At 38.5% G+C, this 23,524-nt stretch overlaps 1 protein-coding gene across 2 annotated transcripts in view; it reads left to right on the plus strand.

The window, feature by feature from the left end:
* The window catches only part of ANK3 (ankyrin 3), a 594,595-nt gene that overhangs the window by 69,627 nt on the left and 501,444 nt on the right, over positions 1 to 23,524 (plus strand). Inside the window, exon 2 of one of the 2 annotated variants that reach the window (XM_064488140.1) lies at positions 13,444 to 13,482. The exons of the other annotated variant lie outside the window; for it this stretch is intronic. Within the exon in view, the coding sequence (XP_064344210.1) occupies positions 13,444 to 13,482 (39 nt within the window). The remainder of the gene's footprint in view (positions 1 to 13,443; positions 13,483 to 23,524) is intronic. 2 annotated transcript variants of the gene reach the window in all.

Genomic DNA, 23,524 nt, shown 5'->3' on the forward strand with positions numbered 1-23,524 from the left:
TTGCCATAGAAAATGTGTAGTTGTAGAGGAGTTACCATGGCAACAGTCTGCCATTATGTATTTTTCAGTATCAGCTAGCTGGAGATGATAGTGAATCTGAAGGATACTGTTTAAGAGTCCAACAATAAAAAATGAAACAAACAGTATCTCAACATCCTCGTTATCTTCAACAGATATTTTAAATATGATGCCCGTTACCCTTTATTCAAATAAATTAAATAGAAATGAAAGTTGTTTTAAAAGCTAGTTTTTAGCCATTTAGCTTGATCTCTGGAGATGCTAAAAATTTAAATTGCCTTAAATGTTTGACACTCATAAACTCCCACGTGATAAAGCTTCTTGTCAAATGTAAGTTTTTGTTTTAAGCAGCTTCTGGCTCCTTCATGACCTTGAACAATGGCAGCTCAGGTACCTGTGAGAAGACAAAGAGGAGCAAGAGTAGATTTTGTCTTTGAAGGGGGGGCTCAGAAATAAAGGAAATCACCTGGTGACTCAGTGCTCAGTGTAGCTTTTCAAAAGAAAGGAAAAAAGCAGAGAAACTATTTTCAGTGAAATGGCAAATCCCTTGGTAGAAGAGAAGTTTTAAACATTCTATTTAAAACATACTATTTAAACATACCGTTCAAAACGTACTGTTGGAAGGGTTTTGATAGATCCAAACCCGTTAGCAATAATTTTGAAATTCCTCACCTATTAGAAACGTTAGGCATATTCTGTCATTGGTCTACAAATAACCTTTCTTATTTTTACCTTGATAGAGTGACGCACACCATTATTTTGTCATAGAGGCAAGTAGAAAAAAAAAGTTATAATAACAATTCAGCAAGTTACATCTAAGTACATTAGAGATTTTAAAAAGATGAGTGAACTTCAAGTTTTACAATTTTAGTTTTGCAACCTGGCTTAAAAATTTTTTTATTCTTAATTATTGCTGTGATCTGAATGTTTGTGTCCTCTCCAAATTCATATGTTGAAACCTAATGCCCAATTTATGGTCTTAGGAGGTGGGACATTTGGGAGATGATTAGGTCCCTTATGAAAGAGACCCCAAAGAGCCCCTTGCCCCTTTTGTCATGTGAGGACATAGTGAAAAGATGGCATCTATGAACCAGGAATTGGGTCCTCTCTAGACACTGAATCGCTGGTGCCATGACCTTGACTCCCCAGCCTTCAGAACTGTGAGGGATAAGTATGTGTGGTTTACAAGTCTCCCAGCACAGTATTCTGTTGTAGCAGCCTGAGTGGACTAAGACAGTTGCCACGCCTTCCTCTGAAGTTGTGGGAGGGTGTGATGTGGGGCTTCTTGTTTTTGTATTCTTGAAGCCTGTCTTATAGGAACTCTCCAGCAGTCTTCCCTGGAAGCTTTTTCTTGTGGGACACATGAAGATAGCCGCTTCTACAACAGAGTGGGGACGCCCCACAGAATCACAGGTTGTAATTCAGTACTTCAGAGAATTGGTGAACTTATGAATTGCTCCTGGATAAATATGGCACATGAGAGAAAAATATAAAACCAATGTTTTATTAGGTGTAGCTTGCATAGAGAAAGTATGTAGAGTTTGATAGCAGATATTGAAAAGCTGATCTAAACCATGATGTTATTGTATCAAGGAACCTTCTTGCAAGGAGTAACTTCAGGCAAAGTTGAGAGTAAGATACTCTGAACTGCCAAGCTATGGGGTTCTCAAACAAGGATGCCCATCTATAATAACCCATAGCCCTTACAGTGTTACAGATGAGGGAATTAGTAACTTAATGGACATTACTAGTCTAGGATAGGTGTATTGAGTTTAGGAAAAGAATAAAATTAAATTCCAGAATTTACTGAATTTAGGGTTTACTGTTGAGAATGCATTCAAAATATTATTGTGTGCATTCATTTTCTCTGCCTCAGGATATCCCAGACAGTGGATAACAGAATGCCATGGTTAAAAGCATAGATTTGGAATTAGACTGCCCAAATATGATTTCTGGTTTGATCACTTACTAACTCTGTGATATTGGACAAGTTAAATTAACCTCTCTGGGCCTCAGTTTCCTCATTCATTTAATGGGATAATAATAGTAACTGTGTTATAGGTTGTTATGATGACTAAATGGATTTACATTTGTGAAGTGTTTGTAGCAGGACCTGGTACACAGAAAGTGCTTTTTTAGGTGTATGTTAATTAAAACGGAAAGAAGTAGGAAGGTTGGGGTTCAGAATCACCCAGCTGATGACAGCTGATTAGAGGGTGAACTTCAGACTGAATCAAAGATTCATGAATGTCAAAGAAGTCAGATAAACAATACCATAAATAATGAGCTTGTTTCATTATTTCCAGATTTAAAATGTATTCAAGACATTGCTATAACACTATATATCAAGGTTCCATTTGCTAGCAAGCCCAGTCAAGCTCAACAAAGATTTATTAACTTTCATCTTTATTATCTTGGGTTTTTGGCAAAGTTTTTGGCAGCAGGATACAGATGCCTTTTCTTTCTTTCTTTTTTTTTTATGACAAAAGATAATGAAGTTAAATAGGATTTGTTGTTATTATATACCACCCCCTTTACCTACCATTTTTTCCTCTCTTAATGGAATACTTAACAGAAAAATTAAACAGAAGATAGATAAAATTCTTTCTAGAAGTTGCAGTTTGATTTGGTAAATAATTTCTTGCTATAGTTAAATTCCTTTTGTTGTAATGGATTGAGGCTGTCTCTTTAAATCGGACATCGTAGCTAATCCACAGCCCTGACTCAGACTCTCTTGTTTCTTGTCTGGTGTGGCCCTGAACTGAACGAACCTTTTTCTATTTCTCATTCACTGCTTTCAAGCTTCTCTGTCTTCAGTCCTTCGCCCTTTGCCCTAATTTGGTAAATTTCAAGGCTCTCATCTCTGTCCTATCTTTTCCAGGTTTTTAATTTCCCTCATCCAATCTCATGGCCCTGCTCTGTGTGGATATCTTGAAAAACTGTCTTGTCATCATCCTGGTCTCTTTTGAGTCGGCCCTAAGTCTACTTGTAGGCCAGAGTTTACACTTGAGTACCTGGCTATACGTTCACACAGACATTTGATCCCAGATCCTTTGTCCCTCTTAACCCTGCCCAACCCTACCTCTTAAACTCATTCCTACCGTCTTTTAAAACCAGTGGCTCCTCTTACTTTGCAGTTCTGACAGGGCACTAGCATCTTCCAGGCATCAGCCAAGGCTCAGTGTTTTGGAAGATGTGCAGATTCAGTATAATTAACAACAGGAATGAAGCACTTGCATTATCTTATCCTAAATTTGTTTTTAAAGCATTTTGATAGCTGTGTTTCACTGTGTTTGGTTTCTTTTGTAATATTATTTGATTTTATGCCTTTACAAGCATTATTTTGAGGACTCTTGATGCTTCACAAGTCTCCAAAAGGGGTCCATAGTCAGAAGACGGTGCAGAACCCCAGGTTCCTGTAACATGTGCTCACACAAAATTTGAAAGCCATAATAAGCTTTGAATGGTACTGCTTATTTATTTTTCATTGAGTGTTTTAAAAATACCTGCCTATGTCTCAGGCATTATTTTAAACAATACTTTATTTTAGTTTTTAGGACCAAAAATGCGATGATTTTACAAGAACCATGGATTCTTTTGAATAGTTTTTAATATAGTAAAACAAAGATTAAGGAAAAGATTAATTTGTGCACACTTGTGTGTGTGTGTGTTACCTTCTAGTGATTGTGAATAACACAGAACTAAGCAAGCTTGCCAGCAATTTATCAACCAGGATGAGATTGAAGATATTAATAAACTAGAAAAGTGGAGCTGGAGGCAAGGGGTGAGGATGAGCCAGGTATCATCAGAGACCAGATTGAACACATTCTCCTTAGCGGCTCCTTACATATAAACTAGGTACTTTGGAAAATAAAGTGATTTTGATCATCTGTAGTCACACAGCAATATGTTCTCAAGCTCTTTGGATCATCCAGGGATTTTAATTAGTTATACTTCTTACTCCTGACCTCCATTATCTTGGAGGATCATAGACTTTCTAAGTAAAGAAATTAGGGAAAATGATTTGGTTGAATTATATTTACTGTCTTACAGTTCACTTATCTATTACTTCAGAACAAACCACCTCAAAGCATAGTGGCCTAAATGACACTATGTTATTATCTCTTCTGGCTCTGAGGGGTTTTTGCCTGGTGTCCCTTGTGTGGTGGCTGTCATCTAAAGACCCCCTGCTCTGCACACTCACACATCTGGTACCTCTGTGTTTCTTCTTGTGGCCCCCTCTCCGCAGAGTGGCTTGGACCATTTTATATGGTGGATCAGGTGCCAAGAGGCAGAGAGCAGGGCCTGCCTGTCCTCTTAAAGGCCAGGGCCACAGTGGGCACAACATCACTTTTGCCATGTTCTGTTGGCAAGAGAAGATTCCGAGGGGTGGAGGCACAGATGCCACCTCTTGATGGGGCATTGGCACAGGGAAAGAATTGAAGGTTCCCAAGCTTCTCATTTCTCCTGCTTCACCTTGCTTTTCTCCTCAAACGAGCTCTTCCTTCTGATTTCTCAGCTTTAATTTATTAACAGTTTAATTGATTACTTTCTCCCAGGTAAACTCTTAGTTTCTTGTGGCTAATCTGGTCTCTATCCACTTTTGTTGTTTTTTTCCTCTGTAGAGCTGTAGCATTAATGCCTCCTCAATCCTACTACTGTTTTTCAGGCTGTCATAACTTTCCCCTGCACTGTGATGGAGGGTTTTCTTATTGGTTATTTTAACGTTTGGACGTCTCCAAGACGTCCCTCACAACTGATACTAGCTACAAATTTGCGCTCCCAAGATTACTCTCAGGTTTGATAATCCACTAGAAAGACTCCCAGAACTCTGAAAGCTGTTATATGCACAATTACAGTTTATTACAGTGAAAGGAAGCAGATTCAAGTCAGCCAGGGAAAGAGGCCCACAGGTCGGGTCTAGAACAGTTCCAAGTGCTGAGCTTCCTTTGTTCTCTCCCAGTGGAGTCATGCAGCCAGGACTTACTTATCCCAGTAATGACATGTGATAACACACATAGGGTATTGCCAACTGAAGAACTCACTCAAGCCTTGAGGTCCAGAATTTTCACTGAGTCTCAGTCTCATAGACTTGGTTGGTCACACAGACTTGTTGACTGTTCTCCGGTTAGCCTTACTCTCCAATCCCTCCTGAGATCAAGCAGGTAGCATGTGGTCACAAGTACCCACCATAAGTCACATTGCTTGCATAGCATATACGCAAGTCCCCAGGGTAATCAGGGATGCTGTATCAGGCAGGTATTCCAAGGGCTTCGAGGCCACTTCCCAGGAGCAAGAACAAAGGCTAGACCTTGCATCAGGCAAAGTTAATCCTTTACTACAGAGTTACTTTCTCTCTTTCCCTCTCCATCCCATCTAACAAGCTCTTGCCAGACACATCTTCCTAATGAATAGTCTTGGGCATGCCACTTTCCTGCTCAACAACCTCTGAGGTCTTCTTGTTATACTTTTGTCCCCATACTCTAGATCTTACAGGTGGTTTTGATTATAAATATTCTCTTGGCCCCATAAATCAGTAAAATATCAGAGTTGTCCCAAAGTACTTAATCCCCCTGTTTTTCTAACTGTTGTTTACCCTTGATGTCTTCTCAAGCTCTAATGCCCTTGCCATTCAAAATCCTTGTGAGCTCATCCATATGCCCACTGTCATAAGGCCTTAATCACTTAAAATAGATTTATTTGATTCCTCTGCAGATCCCTTTCCTTGTACATCTCCATGATGCTTGCCCTGTGCTAAAGTTACTTTTGTATCTGCTTTATTCTCTTTGTTAGACAGGAAGCTCCTTCAGAGTAAGGATTGTGCCTTATTCCTCTTTATATTTCATGTAGAGGCCAGGATAATGCCTGGGACTTGGAATACGTGCAGAATTTAATTCCTGTCTTTTGGAGAAGATCCAACAAACATTCAATGTCACCAGAATGAACTTAAAATGGTGGCTTCTCTGTTGTACTTAAGTGTCAGATGACATTGTAGATAATAGACCCTCTGAGGGTCCACAGTGGGCTGGGGTGGTTAGGAAGCTTCTTTTGAGGATTTAGCTGTTTTAAAGAACTGAATTCACATGAGCATGTAAACACAAGGAACAGACATTGTGTTCCTTGGTCATTCTCCAGCATTTGGCACTGTAGATAGATCAGTGACTTGGGGACTCTAATCTAAAGATTGGGTCCTGTTGGTCCCAGTGTGAAAAATCATTTTATAGAATTCATTTAACTTCAGTTCTAGGTCCTCTTCTCTCTCTCATACTAAGCCCTCTCTCTTCCCGCTGCCAGGATTCCTGTATGCCTTATGCTGAGAGAGACAACACTTTAATGTATTCATTCGTGTAATGATTCAGCATGTATTTAAGGAACATGTATTTATTGTACACTTTGTCAGATGTTGGAGATACAGTGGTGAACAAGACGGATATAGCCCTTGCCCCAGTTTTCTCCCTTAGGAAAAAATTTAAAATTCTAAGGTACATTTTTTGTTGGTTTAGTTAACCTCCAACTCATTCGTTTTCCTAATATGTCTGTGAAACAGGAGAGCTAAATGGATACCATCTGCAGTGGCTGATGTTAACTGAGCACTTACTATGTGCTAGGTACTCTACGTTGATTACTTGTTTAATCCTCACAACCATTTGAGTAGCATCATAATTGTCATTACATGACGGCTGAGAAAACTGAGACTGTGTTTCAGGTTTACCTGCTCTAGACTTTGTACTTTTCTTCACTGTGTGATAGATTACTACTAGGCTGAGGGAGCCTTGCCCTCTCTTTTGCTGTGATTGACTTCCATCTTGCATTGTTATTCCAGCCCAGGGGTCAAACATAGCTCTTGCTTGTGTTAAAATTCATGCTTTGAGTTGCCACTACATTATCAGCTGAATGAATGGATCAAATCCATGACCTGTTCATAGCAGTACTTACCTTTGTTCTTTACATTGCAGAACCTAATTATATTGCTTGGATAGCATCTTAGGATAAAAGGAATAGATGATATTAGAAATATTTTTTAATCAGCTACATGTTGCTAACAATAATTGTGACACATGGAATTTTCTCGTAGTTCATTCGAAGTACATTATTTGGTTTGTTCAACAAGTGAAATGATTTTATCAGCGAGTTCATCGCTATTCTGAAACCTGCAGTGAATCCCATGACTCCAGGAAGGTCTGGAATGCTGGTCTGTCAGTGACAAATTGTCTCATTGCTCTCTGATGCACGAATGTTATGGATGTTGAGCATCTCAGTTTATTTATTCAAGTATACTTGAAACGGTGCATTTGGAGATCTGAACTTTTTGAGCTTTCTGACAGGCTTATTTCCTGAAGGAAAGATAAATAAAGTGTCATATTCAGGACAAAACAGTCTAGAATTTTAATTATCTAAATGAGTAGGGAGGCAGTATTGCTTTTTATTGTTCCAGCAACTCTCTCCCCTAAAGGTCTTTATTGAGTGCTTCGTTCCAGAAGGCACTTCTCTTGAACATATTGGTGGGTGCATTTGTGGATGTAAGTGAATATGTTGTGTTCCTTTGCACAGTTTTAGTGGAGAAATATTAGCTCAAATTGCTTTTCTCTAATTTGATCAGTGCTATTTTGATAGAACAGATTGAAGGCAGGTAATAGAATGGCTAAGAGTAGGGCTCTGAAGACAGAATTGGGTTTGAATGTTGCCTTTGCTACCAATAAGCTGTGTAACTTCGGGTGATTTAATCTAAATGTCAAGATTCTTTATCTGTAAAATGGGAGCAATCATAATTCCTACCTCAGATTGCTTGAAGGATTAACCATGTTCTGTGCTGGGCATATATTAAATACCCACTAGCTCCAAAAGGCTACTGTTGTTGTATTTATTTTTATTGGAGAAAGTATCAGTTTTCTTTCTTTTCATTTATTAAAAATATTTCCACTTTATAACTGTAAGTGGTTTTGGTGATTAGTGTTATTACTAAATTCACAACAGCCACTGCAAAGAAGAACAAAGAGAAACACACAAATAATGGTCTCTTAACAGGGTTGTTTTCAAGTTGTCACGCTTGATTCTCATGGTCAATGCATAGGAGTTTTGAATTCATGCCTAATTCTTGGTATCACACGAAAATCTTTTGGAAACTACAAGGTATTGAAATTCTGTTGACTCTGGAGCCACTCAACCTGGGCTCAAATCTAAGCTTATTTGTTTACTGTTACTTATTTACTGTGTAACTTTGGGCAAGTTACCTACTCTCTCTGTGCCTCAGTGTTCTTGTGTGTAAAAGGAGATAATAAAAGTACCTACCTCATAGTGTTGTTAGGCGAGGATCAAATGATATTTGTGAAGCCTTCAGAACAGCACCTGGCACATAGTAAGCACTATATGAAAACTAAATTATTATTTTATGCTGATGATACAAACACAACTAACCTTGATTTCCAACTGTAATGATGGATATACATTTTCAATCACGGATGGAATAATTCTTTATTAGTGTAGACATTGATTAACTGGAATAAGGAATATGTCAGATATGGAAAAAATCACAAATTCAAGATCTCCTTGGAAATAGGGTCATTATTTAAAAGAAACCATTCACAAAATTGTACATAGTTATTGTGACTGATGTTCACCCTTATTTACTTCGCATTCATGGCAATATAATAACCTCCAATCCTGCTTTTATAAACTCAGACATGATTTGACCTACACTTCCCTGCTTGTTACCTTAAAGATTATTCAGAAAAGAAACAAGAATTGTATGGGACAGTCTCAAAGTAATTACCCTGGATTTCAGGAGAGTCTTGCTGGAGAACAGCTGCTGAGACATGAGTCATGATTATCTCTGTGGCTCTGATAGAAATTGTAAAAGTTTAGCAACCCATTATTCTAGAGACTGCGGGAGTCAGTTACAGGATGAATTTTGGATTTAATAACAGAAGAACAGAAGTCCTGGGTTCAAGTTCTGTTACTGCCACTCATGAGGCTTATAACTCCAGGTAATTCAGTTATTTCTTTGCTCATCACTTTCTTCTTATAAAATAATGATGATAGTGTCTACCCTCCTATTCTCACAGGATTGTTTTATGGGCCCAATAATAGAACACATGGACTCCCTGGGCACGTAATTGTGCTTCCCATCTTTATGAATGTCAGGACAAGGATGAAGAATTAAGCATTGTTGTTTCTCTGTGGAACCATGGATACCTGATTTGGGCTATCGGAAGAGAAAAGCAGAAGGGATATTTTCTATTTAATTCTATTCAACCAAATTTAATTATACTTAATTTAATTCTATTTAATGCATTCTGATTCTAAATTAAACGTATCACTTTACCTCCCAGCATGTGATTTTCACCTGTTTGGCAGAATGAGACCAGAGGAAGAGGAACTTGGGTCGGGTTGGTTTAAAGGAGGGGAGAGGGTTGCAGTGTGAAGCAGAAAAGGGTGTGTTTGGATGCGTTTTGTCAAGCCTTGTTAATCCAGATGAGGTTAGCAAGACTCTCAGTCCTACTCTAGGGAGCATAAAGGAAAAAATGGTAGGAGCAGTATGTTTCAGAATACAGAGAGGTTTGGGAGGGACAGCATCTGGGCTTCCTGTCAGGGCGAAGGGAGGAACCTGGCTGATAAAGGAGCACTCCCAGGAGGGGGCAGAACTGACTGAGAGAAAGAGTATGACCTGGATAATTACCTTCTAGGAAACACAAGGATCAACTTTATTTGAAGGTTTCTGAAAATGCAACTTTCTTCTATCTGCTGTTTTCATATCCTGATGATTTATCAGTAATTGTTGAAGTTAAACTCTCCTAGAGCAGCACAGACACGTATGCATTTGGGATTAGGCCAGTAGAAGGAAAACTTGCTTTTCCAAAATGCAGTGGATCAAAGGAAGGGGAAAAGTTTGGGTCAGAGCTTGGATGGTGGCCATGTATCTGTTTGGCTTTTGCTCCAGCAGGCATCCTCCACTCTAATGGGTCTACAAAGAAGGAGGAGGAGAGGCTGCTGTCCCCTGGCTTGCCCCTTCTACCCTACTTTTTATCACCATTTCCATCTCATCTGCTAACTCCCAACCCTCTTTCTTCAAGAGTTTCTATTTTGCTTTAAAGTCCTACCCTTTTCTTCTTCATTGTTTGTGCCCTCAGTGCCCCAGAGTTATGGAAGCTCTTTGTTCTCCCTGAATAGGAGATGACTAGAGAGCCTTCCCAGCCATGTCTCTGTATCTTCTACCAAATTATCTTTCCCATACAAAGTTGATGAATACTGAAATATTTCTGCAAGTAATAATAGATGGTCTATATTTCTTCAGATCACCTGAGGAATTAGCATTGTTCATTATATCACCTTCATAAGAAGATATTTTATAAGGTCTAAATGAATTGATATGGCTCTGTTCAGGACAAAATATATTGCTGGATTAGAGACCGACTATGTCATGGAGTGGTAGGATGATTGCAATGGAAAATAAAAAGGCACTGAAACCAGACAACTTGGGTGTACATTCAGGCCCCATTATGACTTTGGGCGACTCACGTGACTGCTTTAAAATTCAGTTTCCTCTATGAGATGGAGGTATAAATAATCAATCTCAACAAACTAAGAATAGAAGGATACTTTTTCAGTATTATAATGACTACCTGTTTTGAATCCATAGCCAACATCAAGCTCATCATTTGAGACCCTAGAATTTTAATATTTTAATCAGTTAAAAAAACAAGGATATCTGTACTTACCATTACTTGAAAACATTGTTTTGCAAGTTTTGTTCTATGAAGTAAGGCATGCCAAAGAGGAACAGAGAGAGAGAGAGAGAGAGAGAAAATGAAAATAAATTTGTGGGAAGAAAAGAGCAGCCTAAGAATGGATGCTCTGAAATGAAAAGTGAGTTGGGCCTGTGTATAGAGCAAACAGGTGAGGACAGCCAAGCAAATTTAGGAAAAGTAGTTGGCGATATTTCTCCTACCAAATATTATGCGTTCTGTCAAGTGTACCCTGTGAGCACAGGAGCTGACAGATGGATCAGAAGAAGAGAAATAGGGAGTCCTGAATCTGGTGTCCAGCCATTGACTTAGTCATTGAGCACGTGTGCTGTGCTAGGCACTGAGGTCAGTGTTTTCTGTACGTTACCTAGTTTAATCCTTGTAACTAAACTGTAAGGTAATTGTTGCTATCCCTATTTTACTTTTAGGGAAAATGAGCTTAGAGAAGTTTAAAAAAAACTTACCCAGGTATCAAAACTGACATTAGCACTCGGGTGGTACCTCAGAGCAACCGTTCTCCAAGTGCATGTTATACAGACGAACTGTGAAGAAAGAGTGATTTTTACCAAAGGTGCTGGGAAAATGGCTGAAAGAGGGGCCTTCAGAAATCACACTCAGTACTCACCTCACACTGTACTTATAATGAATTCTACACAGGTTGAAAAAAAGGAGCCGGAGGTGAAAGGGGGTGGCAGGGGTTGGAGGGCAAGTGAAAGAAAATATACGTAGCTACTTAATTGAAATTGGTCTGGGAAAGAACTTTCCGAGCAGAGACACCATGGACGAAACCACAGAAGAAATGACTGATATATTGGATTACATAAAATTTCAACTTCTGTGCATCAGAAACCATTAGAAACCAAACCTAAATGCAAATAATAGACTGGGAAGACAAATGAAAAATATTTATACAGTTATGATACACAAATGATCAGTATCTTTGTTGTATAAAGAGCTCTTAACAGACCAATGGAGACCACAAATTTCCTAAGTAGAAATAGTAAAAGGAGAACTACCATAAATTTTAAAAACTACTCAGAAATCATGATAAAAAATAACTAAAATCAGAAGTAGATACTATTTTTACTATGAAATAAGAGCATTTTATGAAAATGTTAAGGTACATTTGTGAGTATTTTGAGGAATAGAACATGAGTTACACTGCTCATTGCCCTTTTGGTGAACAGTCTATAGATTTTTGTCCTTTTGGTGGGAAAATTGTAGACAAGTGTCATGGCAAACGTTTATGCTTTTTCTTCAGAAATTCCATTTTGTTGAATTCCACTTAAGGAAATTAGCGCATATGTCAAGATTTTTGTACAAGGATATTATTGCAATGTTAGATGTACTAGACAAAAGAACAACAATAATTTAAATAATAAATATCAGAAAATGTTTCAACGAATTTTGTGAATATGAAGATTAAGATGCACAATCTACTAAAATTGTATTTTCAAAGACTAGTGTATATAAAAATGATTCAATGTTAAGGGGAAAAGGCAAGAGTATTGTATATTGAAAGAGAACTACGTAAGATGTTAATTTTGTTACAATGGTGAGGTTATGATTTGTTTTTATTTTCTGTATCTTGCGTACTTTCAACAATGAATGTATATTGCTTTTATAATTATAAAAAGTTATTACAGTTTTAGAAGTTTTGAATATTAAATAAGAAGATACAACTGAGAATAAAGTAAGGTTTTAGAAATGTTCATTTTATTTTCTACTAGTAGAACCTCAGCTAGAAACTTCCATTTTAGATTTAATTATTTATGCTTTAACAGTGGATTTTTAAACACCGATAGATCAAATCATCTTTGTGGCATCAATTTGTATAGGTTTCAGTAGAGTTGACTTAACTAGGCGAGTGCAGTTAGAGCTAGAAGTACAAAGCAGAATGTCCCTTTCTTCATATTCTACATATTTAATCTTTGATTCCTATTGGGACAATCTGCATCTTGCACATATTACTATATTCCTAGCAGGAAATGGGCTGAATGCACTTCTTCCCCCTGATGGAATAAAGTTAGCATTTTGTAAAAGCAGGAAGTCAGCCTTAGCCTTCGTCTTAGAGGGCCTGTACCCAGGGTGGGTCCTTAGTTTTCTCTGTTGAGGTTGTAATAATATTATAGGAGCCATGCCATCTCTTGCATAATCAGGCTTTTGGCTTTTACATGCCTTCTTATTCTGGCTCTTGGTAAACAATATTTGGGGTAATGAAGTTTGAGAGAGAAAATGGGTTTCTCATAATAGCTGTGAGGGAAAGTAGTACAGGAAAAGGTTTCACTATGTCAGCATTTTCACACAGAGGGAAAACAATTTTTTTGCATTGTACTTATTGTAACTGTTGAAGTTGTCATCTCATGAGCATATTCATTTCAAGTTCAGGGTCCTACTTCGTGTGTGCTTGACACAATTTCACTTTGTAAAACTCTGTTCAGATCATTGATGCCGTTGATTGGGTGTGTGTACCTCAAGCTTTTCTTTATTGAGTGGTTTTCTAAGCATTTCCTGCAGACGTCTTTTACTAGAACCCATCTTATTTCCGTTTTTCTTTTATGTCCCCTTCTGAGGCACTTCCAATGTTTTAAAGTTCATTAATAACAGGCATTTGTGAGCTACTGTCATGGTAAATATATGAAATTCTTTCATATTTGCTGAATGTTTGTTTCTTTGTTTTTAGGGTCACTATGGATCCTACTGTTCACAAAGCTCTGGAAAGGTAACCAAGAGTAATGCTGAATTTAACAAATACAGTATTTTTGGTTTCCCTTATTTGTTGTAATTATAAACATGGACTGTATTGAATTTTTCATATGAGATGCTACTTCTAATTGGCTTATTGCTTTTTTCAAATTAGAGAATAATTTGAAAGCTTTTAGAGTTTTGCCCAGTAGGGTCACCTGGACAGGTGCTCGTGGGAGGACTGTGCCCTGAGGGTGTTCCCCATGTTCCACATCTGGTCCTCAGCTGTGCAGTTTGAGGTTTGAGTTTATGGGATGAGAGAGTGGCCATGTCCCCTAGAGACTGATGCAGCATCTATAAAAACATGTAAAACATGGTAAACTTTATAGAAACAAACTTAATTTTAATATTTACAATAAAGAGATGGGAAAAAAAGAAACCCCAGTGCTTGGCATAGCTCGTTAGTACAGTCACTCTCTCCTGTTTGAAAAGCCTGTGTGGAAATCCAGTTATGATTGGTCATTTGCTTCTGGACCTGGAATTGGAACAGGGAGAGCCATTTGAAGATTATGATAGTGAAAGACTCTCTAGCCATGACAACCTGATGTATCTGTCTAACCTTGAGGGGAACTCTGCTCCGTGGGCCATGCAAGTGCATTTTCCCCATGCAGTGATGAGTACAGGCACACTTTGTTTTATTGTGCTTCACTTTATTGCATTTTGCAGAAATTGCACTTTTTTTTAAACAAATTGAAAGTTTGTGGCAACCTCTCACAGAGCAAGTTTATTGGCACCATTTTCCCAATAGCATTTACTCACTTCATCTCTCTATATCACATTTTAGTAATTCTCACAATATTTCCAACTTTTCCATTAATATTCTGTTTGTTTTGGTGCTCTGTCATCAGTGATCTTTGATGTTCCTATTTGTAATTGCTTGGGGGCACCATGAACCGTGACCATGTAAGACAGTGAACTTAATTGATAAATGTGTGTGTTCTGACTGCTCCAACAACTGGCTGTTCCCCCATCTCTCTCCCTCTCCTTGGCCTCCCTGTTCCCTGAGACACAACAATATTGAAATTAAGCTAATTAGTAACCTTGCAATGGTCTCTAAGTGTTCAAGTGAAAGGAAGAGTCATCATCTCTCACTTTAAACCAAAAGCTAGGAATGGTGAAGCTTAGGGAGGAAGGCATAGTGAAAGCTGAGACAGACCGAAAGCTAGGCCTCTTGTGCCAAACATTTAGCTGAGTTGTGAATGCAAAGGAAAAGTTCTTGAAGGAAATTAAAAGCACTACTCCAGTGAACACATGAATGACAAGAAAGCAAAACAGTGTTAGGGCTGATACAGAGAAAGTGTTAGTGGTCTGAAGAGATCAGACCAGCCATAGCATTCCCTTCAGTCAAAGCCTAATCCAGAGCAAGGCCCTAACTCTCCTCAATTCTGTGAAGGCTGAGAGAGCGAGGAAGCTGCAGAAGAAGAGTTTGAAGCCAGCAGAAGTTGGCTCATGAGATTTGAGGAGAGAAGCTATCTTCATGACACACCAGTGCAAGGTGAAGCAGCAGCTGCTGCAGCAGGTTGTCCAGACGATCTAGCTGAGATCATTCATGAAGGTGCCACACCAAACAACAGATTTTCAACATGCACAAAACCGTCTTCCATTGAAAGCCGATGCCATCGAAGACTTTATCAGCTAGAGAGGAGAAGTCAGTGGCTGGCTTTAAAGCTTCAAAGCACAGGCTGACTCTCTTGTTAGGGGCTAATGCACTTGGTGACTTTAAGTTGAAGCCAAAGCTCACTTACCATCCTGAAAATTCTAGGGACCTTAAGAATTATGCTAAATCTGCTGTGCCTGGGCTCTATAAATGGAACAACAAAGCCTGGGTGACAGCACATCTGTTGACAACATGGTTTACTGAATATTTTAAGCCCACTGTTGAGACCTACTGCTCAGAATAAAAGACTCCTTTTAAATTATTACTGCTCATTGACAATGCACTTGGTCACCCAGAGCTCTGATGGAGATGGACAATGATATCAACGGTGTTTTCATGCCTGCCAGGACCACATCCATTCTGCAGCCCATAAATCAGGAGTAATTTCAACCTTCAAGTCTCATTATTTAAGAAATACATTTTGGAAGGCTGTAACTGCCATAATGATTCCTCTGATGGGTCTGGGAAAAGTAAATTGAAGAACCTTCTGAAGATTTTACCATTCTAGATGCCATTAAGAACATTCATGATTCATGGGAAGAAGTCAAAATATCAACAATAACAGGAGTTCGGGAGAAGTTTGTTCCAAGCCTCATGGAAGACTTGGAAGGGTCAAAACTTCTGTTGACAAAGCAACTGCAGTTGGGGTGGAAATAGCAAGAGGACTAGAATTAGAAGTGGAACCTGAAGATGTGACTGAATTGCTGCAATCTCATGAATAAATCTTAAATGAATGAGAGGTTGCTTTTTATGGATGAATAAAAAATGCAGTTTCTTGAGATAGAATCTATTCCTAGTGAAGATGCTATGAAGATTGTTGAAATAACAAAGAATTTAGAATATTACACAAACTTAGTTGATAAAGCAGTGGCAGGGTTCAAGAGGGCTGACTCCAATTTTGAAAGAAGTTCTATGGGTAAAATGCTGTCAGGCAGCTTTGCCTGCTACAGAGAAGTCATTCATAAAGGGAAGAGTCCATTAGCACAGCAAACATCGCTGTTGTCTTATTTTAAGAAACTGCCACAGCCACCCTGGCCTTCAGCAGCCACCACTCTGCCAGTCAGCAGCCATCAGTATCGAGGCAAGACCCTCCACCAGCTAAAAGATTATTGACTCACCGAAGGCACAGATAATGGTGAACATTGTTTAGTGATAAAGCATTTTTTAATTAAGGTATATATGTTGGGTTTTGTTTTTGCATAATGCTATTGCACATGTCATAGACTACAGTATAGTGTAAATATAACTTTTATATGCACTTGGAAACCAAAAAATCGGTGTGACTTGGTTTATTGCAATATTTGCTTTATTGCGGTGATCTGGAACCGAACCTGCGATATCTCTGCAGTGTGCCGGTAAATGCTGCAACTTCCCTCTCAGCTTCCCATCTTCCCGGAGTGTTCACCATTCATCTTTCCACATGCTCCTAGCATCCACTGGTGTTTCTGCTTTTAGTCTGGGAAGTAGCATTCTTTCCATCTATCAGGCTAAGGTAAGGGTTAAGGCAGACTGTCAATGCTGCTTGGCCCTGTGCTCTTGGAAAAGTTATTGAATTGCTCTTTGCTTCATCTTCCTGGTTGGAAAATAGATTAGTAATAGTACTTACCTCATAGGTTTGTTGTGAGATGAGACATTTAACTTAGTGCCATAATAAATGCTCAATAAATATCAAGTAATATCATTCTTACTGTTTGTTTTAAAGCGACTTCTGCACACACATGTATAGATTTTATTAGGTTGAATTATGTAAAATTGCCATTTTGATATGTTAAAAACACCAGCTATTTCATATGGTTAAACCCAATAATAATTCACTTACAGTTCTGTTTCTTACCTGTAGAACCTTTAGTTATTTTGCTTAACGCGTATCACTTCCCTAATTTGAAATAAAGGTGTACTTGAGTTATCTTCCTTAGCTCATGTTATTTTGTTGCTATTTAATGAAATGATAGGGTAATACTGATGTTTCTGTCATGAACTGCTCATCAGAATGATAATGTAGTCTACTGAGCTTTTACATTGGCTCAGTAGGCATTTCTCGTCATGTCACCAGCAAGGTCCCAACTCTGCACCATGTTGCATTATGGCTGGTCATTGTTATTTGTGTCACCAGTGAGAAACTGAAACCAAGTTCATCTGGGTCCTACACTTAATTTCACCTTGCCCATGTTTAATATGTCTAACCTCTTAAAGAAGTTTTGCAGTTTTAGGGTATTTTCTTTTCCAATAATTTTAAAAGGCAAAAGTATAACTGTCTTCATTTTCAAAAGTTAAAAAGATGAATTATAGGTTAAATGATTGGACCAAGAGTATAGCTCAAGTTAGTAGCTGTACAGAGAGTTGAGTGGAGAGCTTCATAATTTCAAAGTTAAGAGAGGTTTTGATAGGTTTTATTCAATACTCTCATTTTAATTAATTAACTAATTAATTAATCATTGTATATATATTTTTTCACTGAAGTATAGTCAGTTTACACTTGTGTCAATTTCTGGTGTACAGCACAATGCTTCAGTCATACATGGACATTCATATATTCATTTTCATATTCTTTTTCACTGTAAGTTACTACAAGATATTGAATATAGTCCTCTGTGCTATACAGTATGAACTTGTTGTTTATCTATCAAAACTCTCATTTTATATATTTAGATAAATAAAAATCTTAAAATGTCTGAAATGATGATAGCAGAATCAAAACAGGAATGGGTGTCTCCCAGCTTCCCCCATTCCTACTCTTTTCCTAGAATTCTGTGGTTGCTGAAAAGCATTCTCTGACTGTGCTTTAGAATTTTAAATCTAGCATAGTTAATAATTGATACCATTTTCAGAATGAATGAAACATGAATTTTACTAACACTCTGATGAAGAACAAAACTAGATGTTATCTCATTTCAGGATTGAAATATTTTTGTTTATCTTGAATCTTCTATGAGAATAAAACAAATATTCATGTGTGGATTTAGAGCTTTCTTGTTCTGTTCTCCTCATAGATTTGTGCACCGACTGCCCCCCTTTGTTTAACCTTTAGCCGCTTAAACAGCTTCTGGAATGAACGCGTGATCACGTTACCTTTTTTTTTTGTAAGTTAAAGTGTAGTCAGTTCACGTAGCAGTCTTTCACATGTGGTTTAAATACTGTCTTTACTGAAGCACTGGCTCTGTACCTGTGATATCTGAAGGCATGAGGCAGCCGTTGGAATTGTCAAGCTACAGGCTCCCACACACCAGGAATTCAGTTAGGTGAGGGATTGAAACTGACTGGGGCAAAAAGAGGCTGGGAGTTGAAGCCTTTTATCCCCAAAGGGAAGGGTTTCTCCTGCTTTACATTTTTGGTATCTTAGGAGTGTCTCTTTTGGTCTCTATTCGATTTGAGTTTGGAGCCCTAACTGGTCTGTCAACTGAGTTTGCCTTCTTTCTTGTCATTGTTTCAAAGAACATGCCGGAAGTCAGAGATCTGAACTCTAAACAGGCCCCTCACTGCCTGGCAGCCACTCCAGCTCCTCCATTTCCAATCACTTTGTGTTCAGTCCACTCTGCCAGCAGAATGGGGCTCCAGGAAGCAACATAGTCCTTTTTCAGGATCCTTGTTATTGAATCATCTCACCCAACCTAGAATATTTAAGCCCTCCTGGGATTAGAGAATGAGGCGATATGACTTCATGGTGCACAAATTGAAGGGGTGGCTTGGATGAATTCTGAGTTTAATGAGATAGAAAGAGCATCAGTAAAAACTAAAGGAAATCCATTTATTATATCTGGTATCTGATTCTTTCTTCGTTTTCCCCCTCTAATCAAAGTTATGTGTTGTTATAGAATGTGAATCAAACAGCAGCATTTAAGAAACCGAGGTCACTTTTTAAATCGTATATGCCAGAGACTTGCCTAGGCAGGCCTCCATTTGAGATGTTTGTAAATGTGACTTGACATCTGTAGATAGGTGTGCTGTCAGAACATTCGATTTACTTACTAGAAAGGCTGAAGTAAAGCATGAGCCTCTCTGATAGAATTCTTTTGTCTCTGAACTGAGGAATGAGTCATCAGGAACAGTGCTGCAGCGTGTCGGGCGAAGTCTGCATCCTGATGACACAATTCTAAGAACTGTTAGAATTGACTCATGCTCAGTTTGAGGGTATGGGTTACAATGAGGCTGACTGAAAATACCTGGGCGATCGGTGGTGTTTGCGAAGTTTGTTTTCATTCTACATTCAGAACAGATCGGAGCTGCCACGGTGTCGGCGCTGTGCTGCCCTGAAGGTCTTTCCGTGGAGAGACTGGCTTACATCAGGCTCTGTCACTTCCCTTAGCTAAGGACTGAGCTGGCGGCTCAGACGTGTCTTTCCTCCTTGCTCCTTCAGGTGGGCCCTTCCTGAAGGGGTGTGGTCAGTAGGAAGAAAACACTCCCATTTTCACTTGTGAGTATTAGTCCCTAAACACTTTCATGACATTCAGGGAAGACATGTTTGCTTTGATTTCTGTTCTAAAGAGAATGTTATGGTAGACCCTTTAAAAAAATGTATTAGGAAAAATACCGTATGATGTCACTTACATATGCCGCCCCCCCCCCCAAACAAAGGACACAAATGAACTTATTTATAAAACAGAGATAGACTCACAGACAAAGAAAACAAACTTATGGTTACCGGGGCAGGGGGAAGGGGGTGGGAAGGGAAAACTTTGGGAGTTTGGGATTTGCAGATACACACTACTCTATATAATAGAGAAACAATAAGGTCCTACTATATATAGCACAGGGAACTATATTCAATATCTTGTAATAACCCATTATGAAAAGGAGTATATATATGTATAAATGAATTACTATGCTGTACACCAGAAATTGACACAACATTGTAAACTGACTATAATTCAATAAAAAAAAAGTGTTAGAAATGCAAGTGTGTGTGTCTGTGTGTGTGAGACACAGTGAGGGAGAGGGAGATGGGAGTGTGTGGAGAATGAAAGGGGGAGATTTGGAAGATTAAAGAATAATATCACTTACTGAGAACAGTTATAAATGTGCATAATTTTCCTGTATTAGAAATCAACTTATGTATGACAAGTCAACTAACATGTAGTTATCACATACAAGTAACTTAGGCAAGTTTAGAATCCTGGCTCAGCAGACCAAGGAACGTGTAACCCAAAATGGTTAATCTCATGCTCTCACAAAACGATACTATCTGGGATCCTTCTATACCATGAGAAAGTCTAAGTTTTCCACTGACCCTCTGTTTTCCAGTACTCCACTTCAAGCTTGTTTTAAGATTCAGAAGTGACGTCCGATATCACAGCATTTTCTCCCAGACATCTGATGCTATCTGTTTACTGTCTCCCTGAAGGTGGAGGGAATAACCTCTTTTATTTTTTTCCTGCCAGTTTATTATGCTTTGTTGAAGTTGGTAGTGAGGATATCATATTTGCCCTGTAACAGGACTTAAAATACTATGGTGACATTCTAGTTTGGATTGATTCCTATATTCAAGATTTTGGCAGTTGGTAACGTTTCATTTCTAAAAATACGATATTGTAAAAGAATCTTTTTACAGGAGGGTTCCATCCTTTCTTCTTGTGCTTAGTAAACATTGTTTCATGCTTAGTAAACATTTCACTTCTTCTTTTGTGAATTGTCTATTCTTGTCTTTGGGCATTATTTTATTAGTATATTCATCTTTTTCCTGTCAATTTATAGGAGTTTTTTATGTAACATTGTTAGCCTTTTGGCTCCATTTTGATGGCAGATATTTTTCTAGAGTTCCTTTGCCTTTTAATTCTCTTTATATTATGTTTAATTTGCAACGTTTAATTTCAAAATTTAGTAAACAAGCATGTATTTTCCAACTGTGGTATAACTATTAAGTGTAGAACTGTTTTCAAATATGTTAATTTTTTAAGAAAATATATTTGGGCACAGTTTCAGATCATATTTCTGATCTGAAAGCCAAAAGGTGGTAATTATGACTGAAGAGGATAGTTAGTGTGGTTGAAAATGTGGGCTAGAGTCATGTTGGGGGCTTTGAATCTAGTGTAGATGTGCTTCATATCAGATTGGATGCAGTTGTGAATCCCAGTGTGGTAAGGTATCGAACTTGTTAATCTCTTTGAAGCGTTGGAGTGGATTCCAAGCTACCTGGACACTATAATATTATTTCACTCTTTTTTTTAGCCCTCATGAGAATCCCTTCATGGCAGACCTTTTTATGGATTTATTCATATCCGATCTGAGTCCATGATCACATCTGAAAGGCTTAATATGTGGACATGTCTTAACTGAGTCTCTAGAACTCAAATTAGTACCCTAAAATTCTAAGGTAAATTCTTGCTCTAGAGCTCACATCTTCATGATGGAAATTACGGTCCTAACTTGGGTAATGGTATAGTTCCCGATCACAAATCACCTTCTTCCAGAGGACAGGATAGCCTACTGGTTCAAATCTGGCAGGCTGGTTACTAGTTAGGAATTGTGAGCAAGTTGCCTGACTGTTTATAGCCCTCATTTTTTTCTTAAATTTCTAAAAGGGAATAATAATAACAGGTACTTAACTCACAGAGTTGTTATGGAAATAAAATGAGAACTCACCATTCTCAAGAAAGTTCTTGGTACATTATATGTGTTTGCTAAATGTTAAATATCACCCCCCATCAACATGCCGATACCACTTCCTCTTTTCTTTTCCTCAGTTGATGACATGCTAAGCCCATCTTGCATGTAGCAGGTTTTAAGAGAAGGGTGGTAAAACTCAGAAAATTATGAAAACTTAACATTTTTAATAGTGTAGTGTAGTAGTGAAGCAGTAGAAGTTGGAAACAGATCCAGGAACCGATGCTTTGAAATTCAGTTTCAAAGTGATCAAAGTTTCTTCCCATGGATGCTTCTCTGGCCCACATGTCGCACACGTCCACATCCATTTGTGATCTTCTGAAAGTTGGATCAAAATAGATGAACAGGATTTGAGAATGTTAATCTCATTTTGGTCTTAATGAGAAATGTTTATCTATCTGTTATCTATCTAATGTGTACGTTATTGCTGTATGTATGTAGATATCACTACATGTGATGTATGTATGTATGTAGGTACACATGTGTGCATGTGCACACAGACACAGAGTCTGTGCTAGGGTAATGTATGTAATGATACAGAGTCAGAGCTCTAAAAAGTCTTCATAATTTCAGAGCCTCTTGATAAGAGTTACTCTGCTAATTCATCCCCGGGGAGGACCTGGGGAGGAGCTTCAGTGTAACAAATGCTGTTTACTCTTAGCTGCCATGAAGGGTACCTTTCTTCCCGATGGGGTATAATGCCTATCAACCACTGCTCAGTCTGTATCTCCAGCTCAAAAGGTTATTGGCATAAAAAGTGTTGCTGTCCCTGGCCAGAAAGAAAATAGAAACATGTGTATTCTTTCTTAGGTTCACCAAAGAGAAAAAGACTTCCTTATGTAGCTGTTTGTAGTTTGTCTTTTGAATCTATAACCAGTGTGTTGATGCTTAAGTACTTCAAATGGCACAGTAAAAGAAAAGTAGAGGGACTAACATTTCTTCAGTGGCCATGACGTGCTACGTGATGTAAACCATTTGATTCTCCACTGAATCTGTTAGGCTGATGTAATTACCCTTGATTTATTGATGGTGAAGCTGAGGCTCCAAGTAATTGGTAAACAGGAGAACTCTGACATGAACCCAGATTTCGCTGATTCCCCAAATCATGTTCTTTCCAGGACTAGGCTACCTGCTGATACATTAGATTCTGAATTAAGGGAGGCCAGGAAAATTGTTCAGTTTACTGTGTGTGCTGGTTCAAGTCCCGGCCCCACTGGCCACACCCAGGGAAGTCAGCGGGAGCCACTGCTGACGGTGAAAGCTCTGTGAAGCAGGCTCCCCTCACCCAGAAGGTTCCCCTCTCTCTGCTCTCAGGTTTTGGGGTACAGCCTTGCTGTTCACTCCGCACCTTGGCTCTCTGACTTCTAACCTGCCTCCTCCCTCTCACGAAAGTTTTACCATTCACTAGATTGGCTTTGTAACTGGTAAAGCCGTATTGGTGACAGTTACTTACTGCACTTATTTATTTCAACTCTGCTCCAGTGTTTTGAATATCCAGCTATAATTTGAGGCATGTATAACCTCCTGAGAAAAGAGTCAGCAATTAAGATGTCAGCCTTGTCAGGATTCCTGAGCTCTGTGCTGATAGGTGCTTGGAAATGATATAGATAGAACATATGCTAAAGCCTTCTGGCATGTAAATATGTTGCTCTTTAACAGAAGGTTTCCAGAATTCAATAGGCAGCCTTTTGCAATGATTTAGGTATTCTGGGTTGGATTTGGCCTTTCTTACTAAGATTTTTCTTTAAATTAGAAAGGGAGGAAG

Source organism: Camelus dromedarius, chromosome 8 (genome assembly GCF_036321535.1).
Source record: "Camelus dromedarius isolate mCamDro1 chromosome 8, mCamDro1.pat, whole genome shotgun sequence".
Taxonomy (NCBI): domain Eukaryota; kingdom Metazoa; phylum Chordata; class Mammalia; order Artiodactyla; family Camelidae; genus Camelus; species Camelus dromedarius.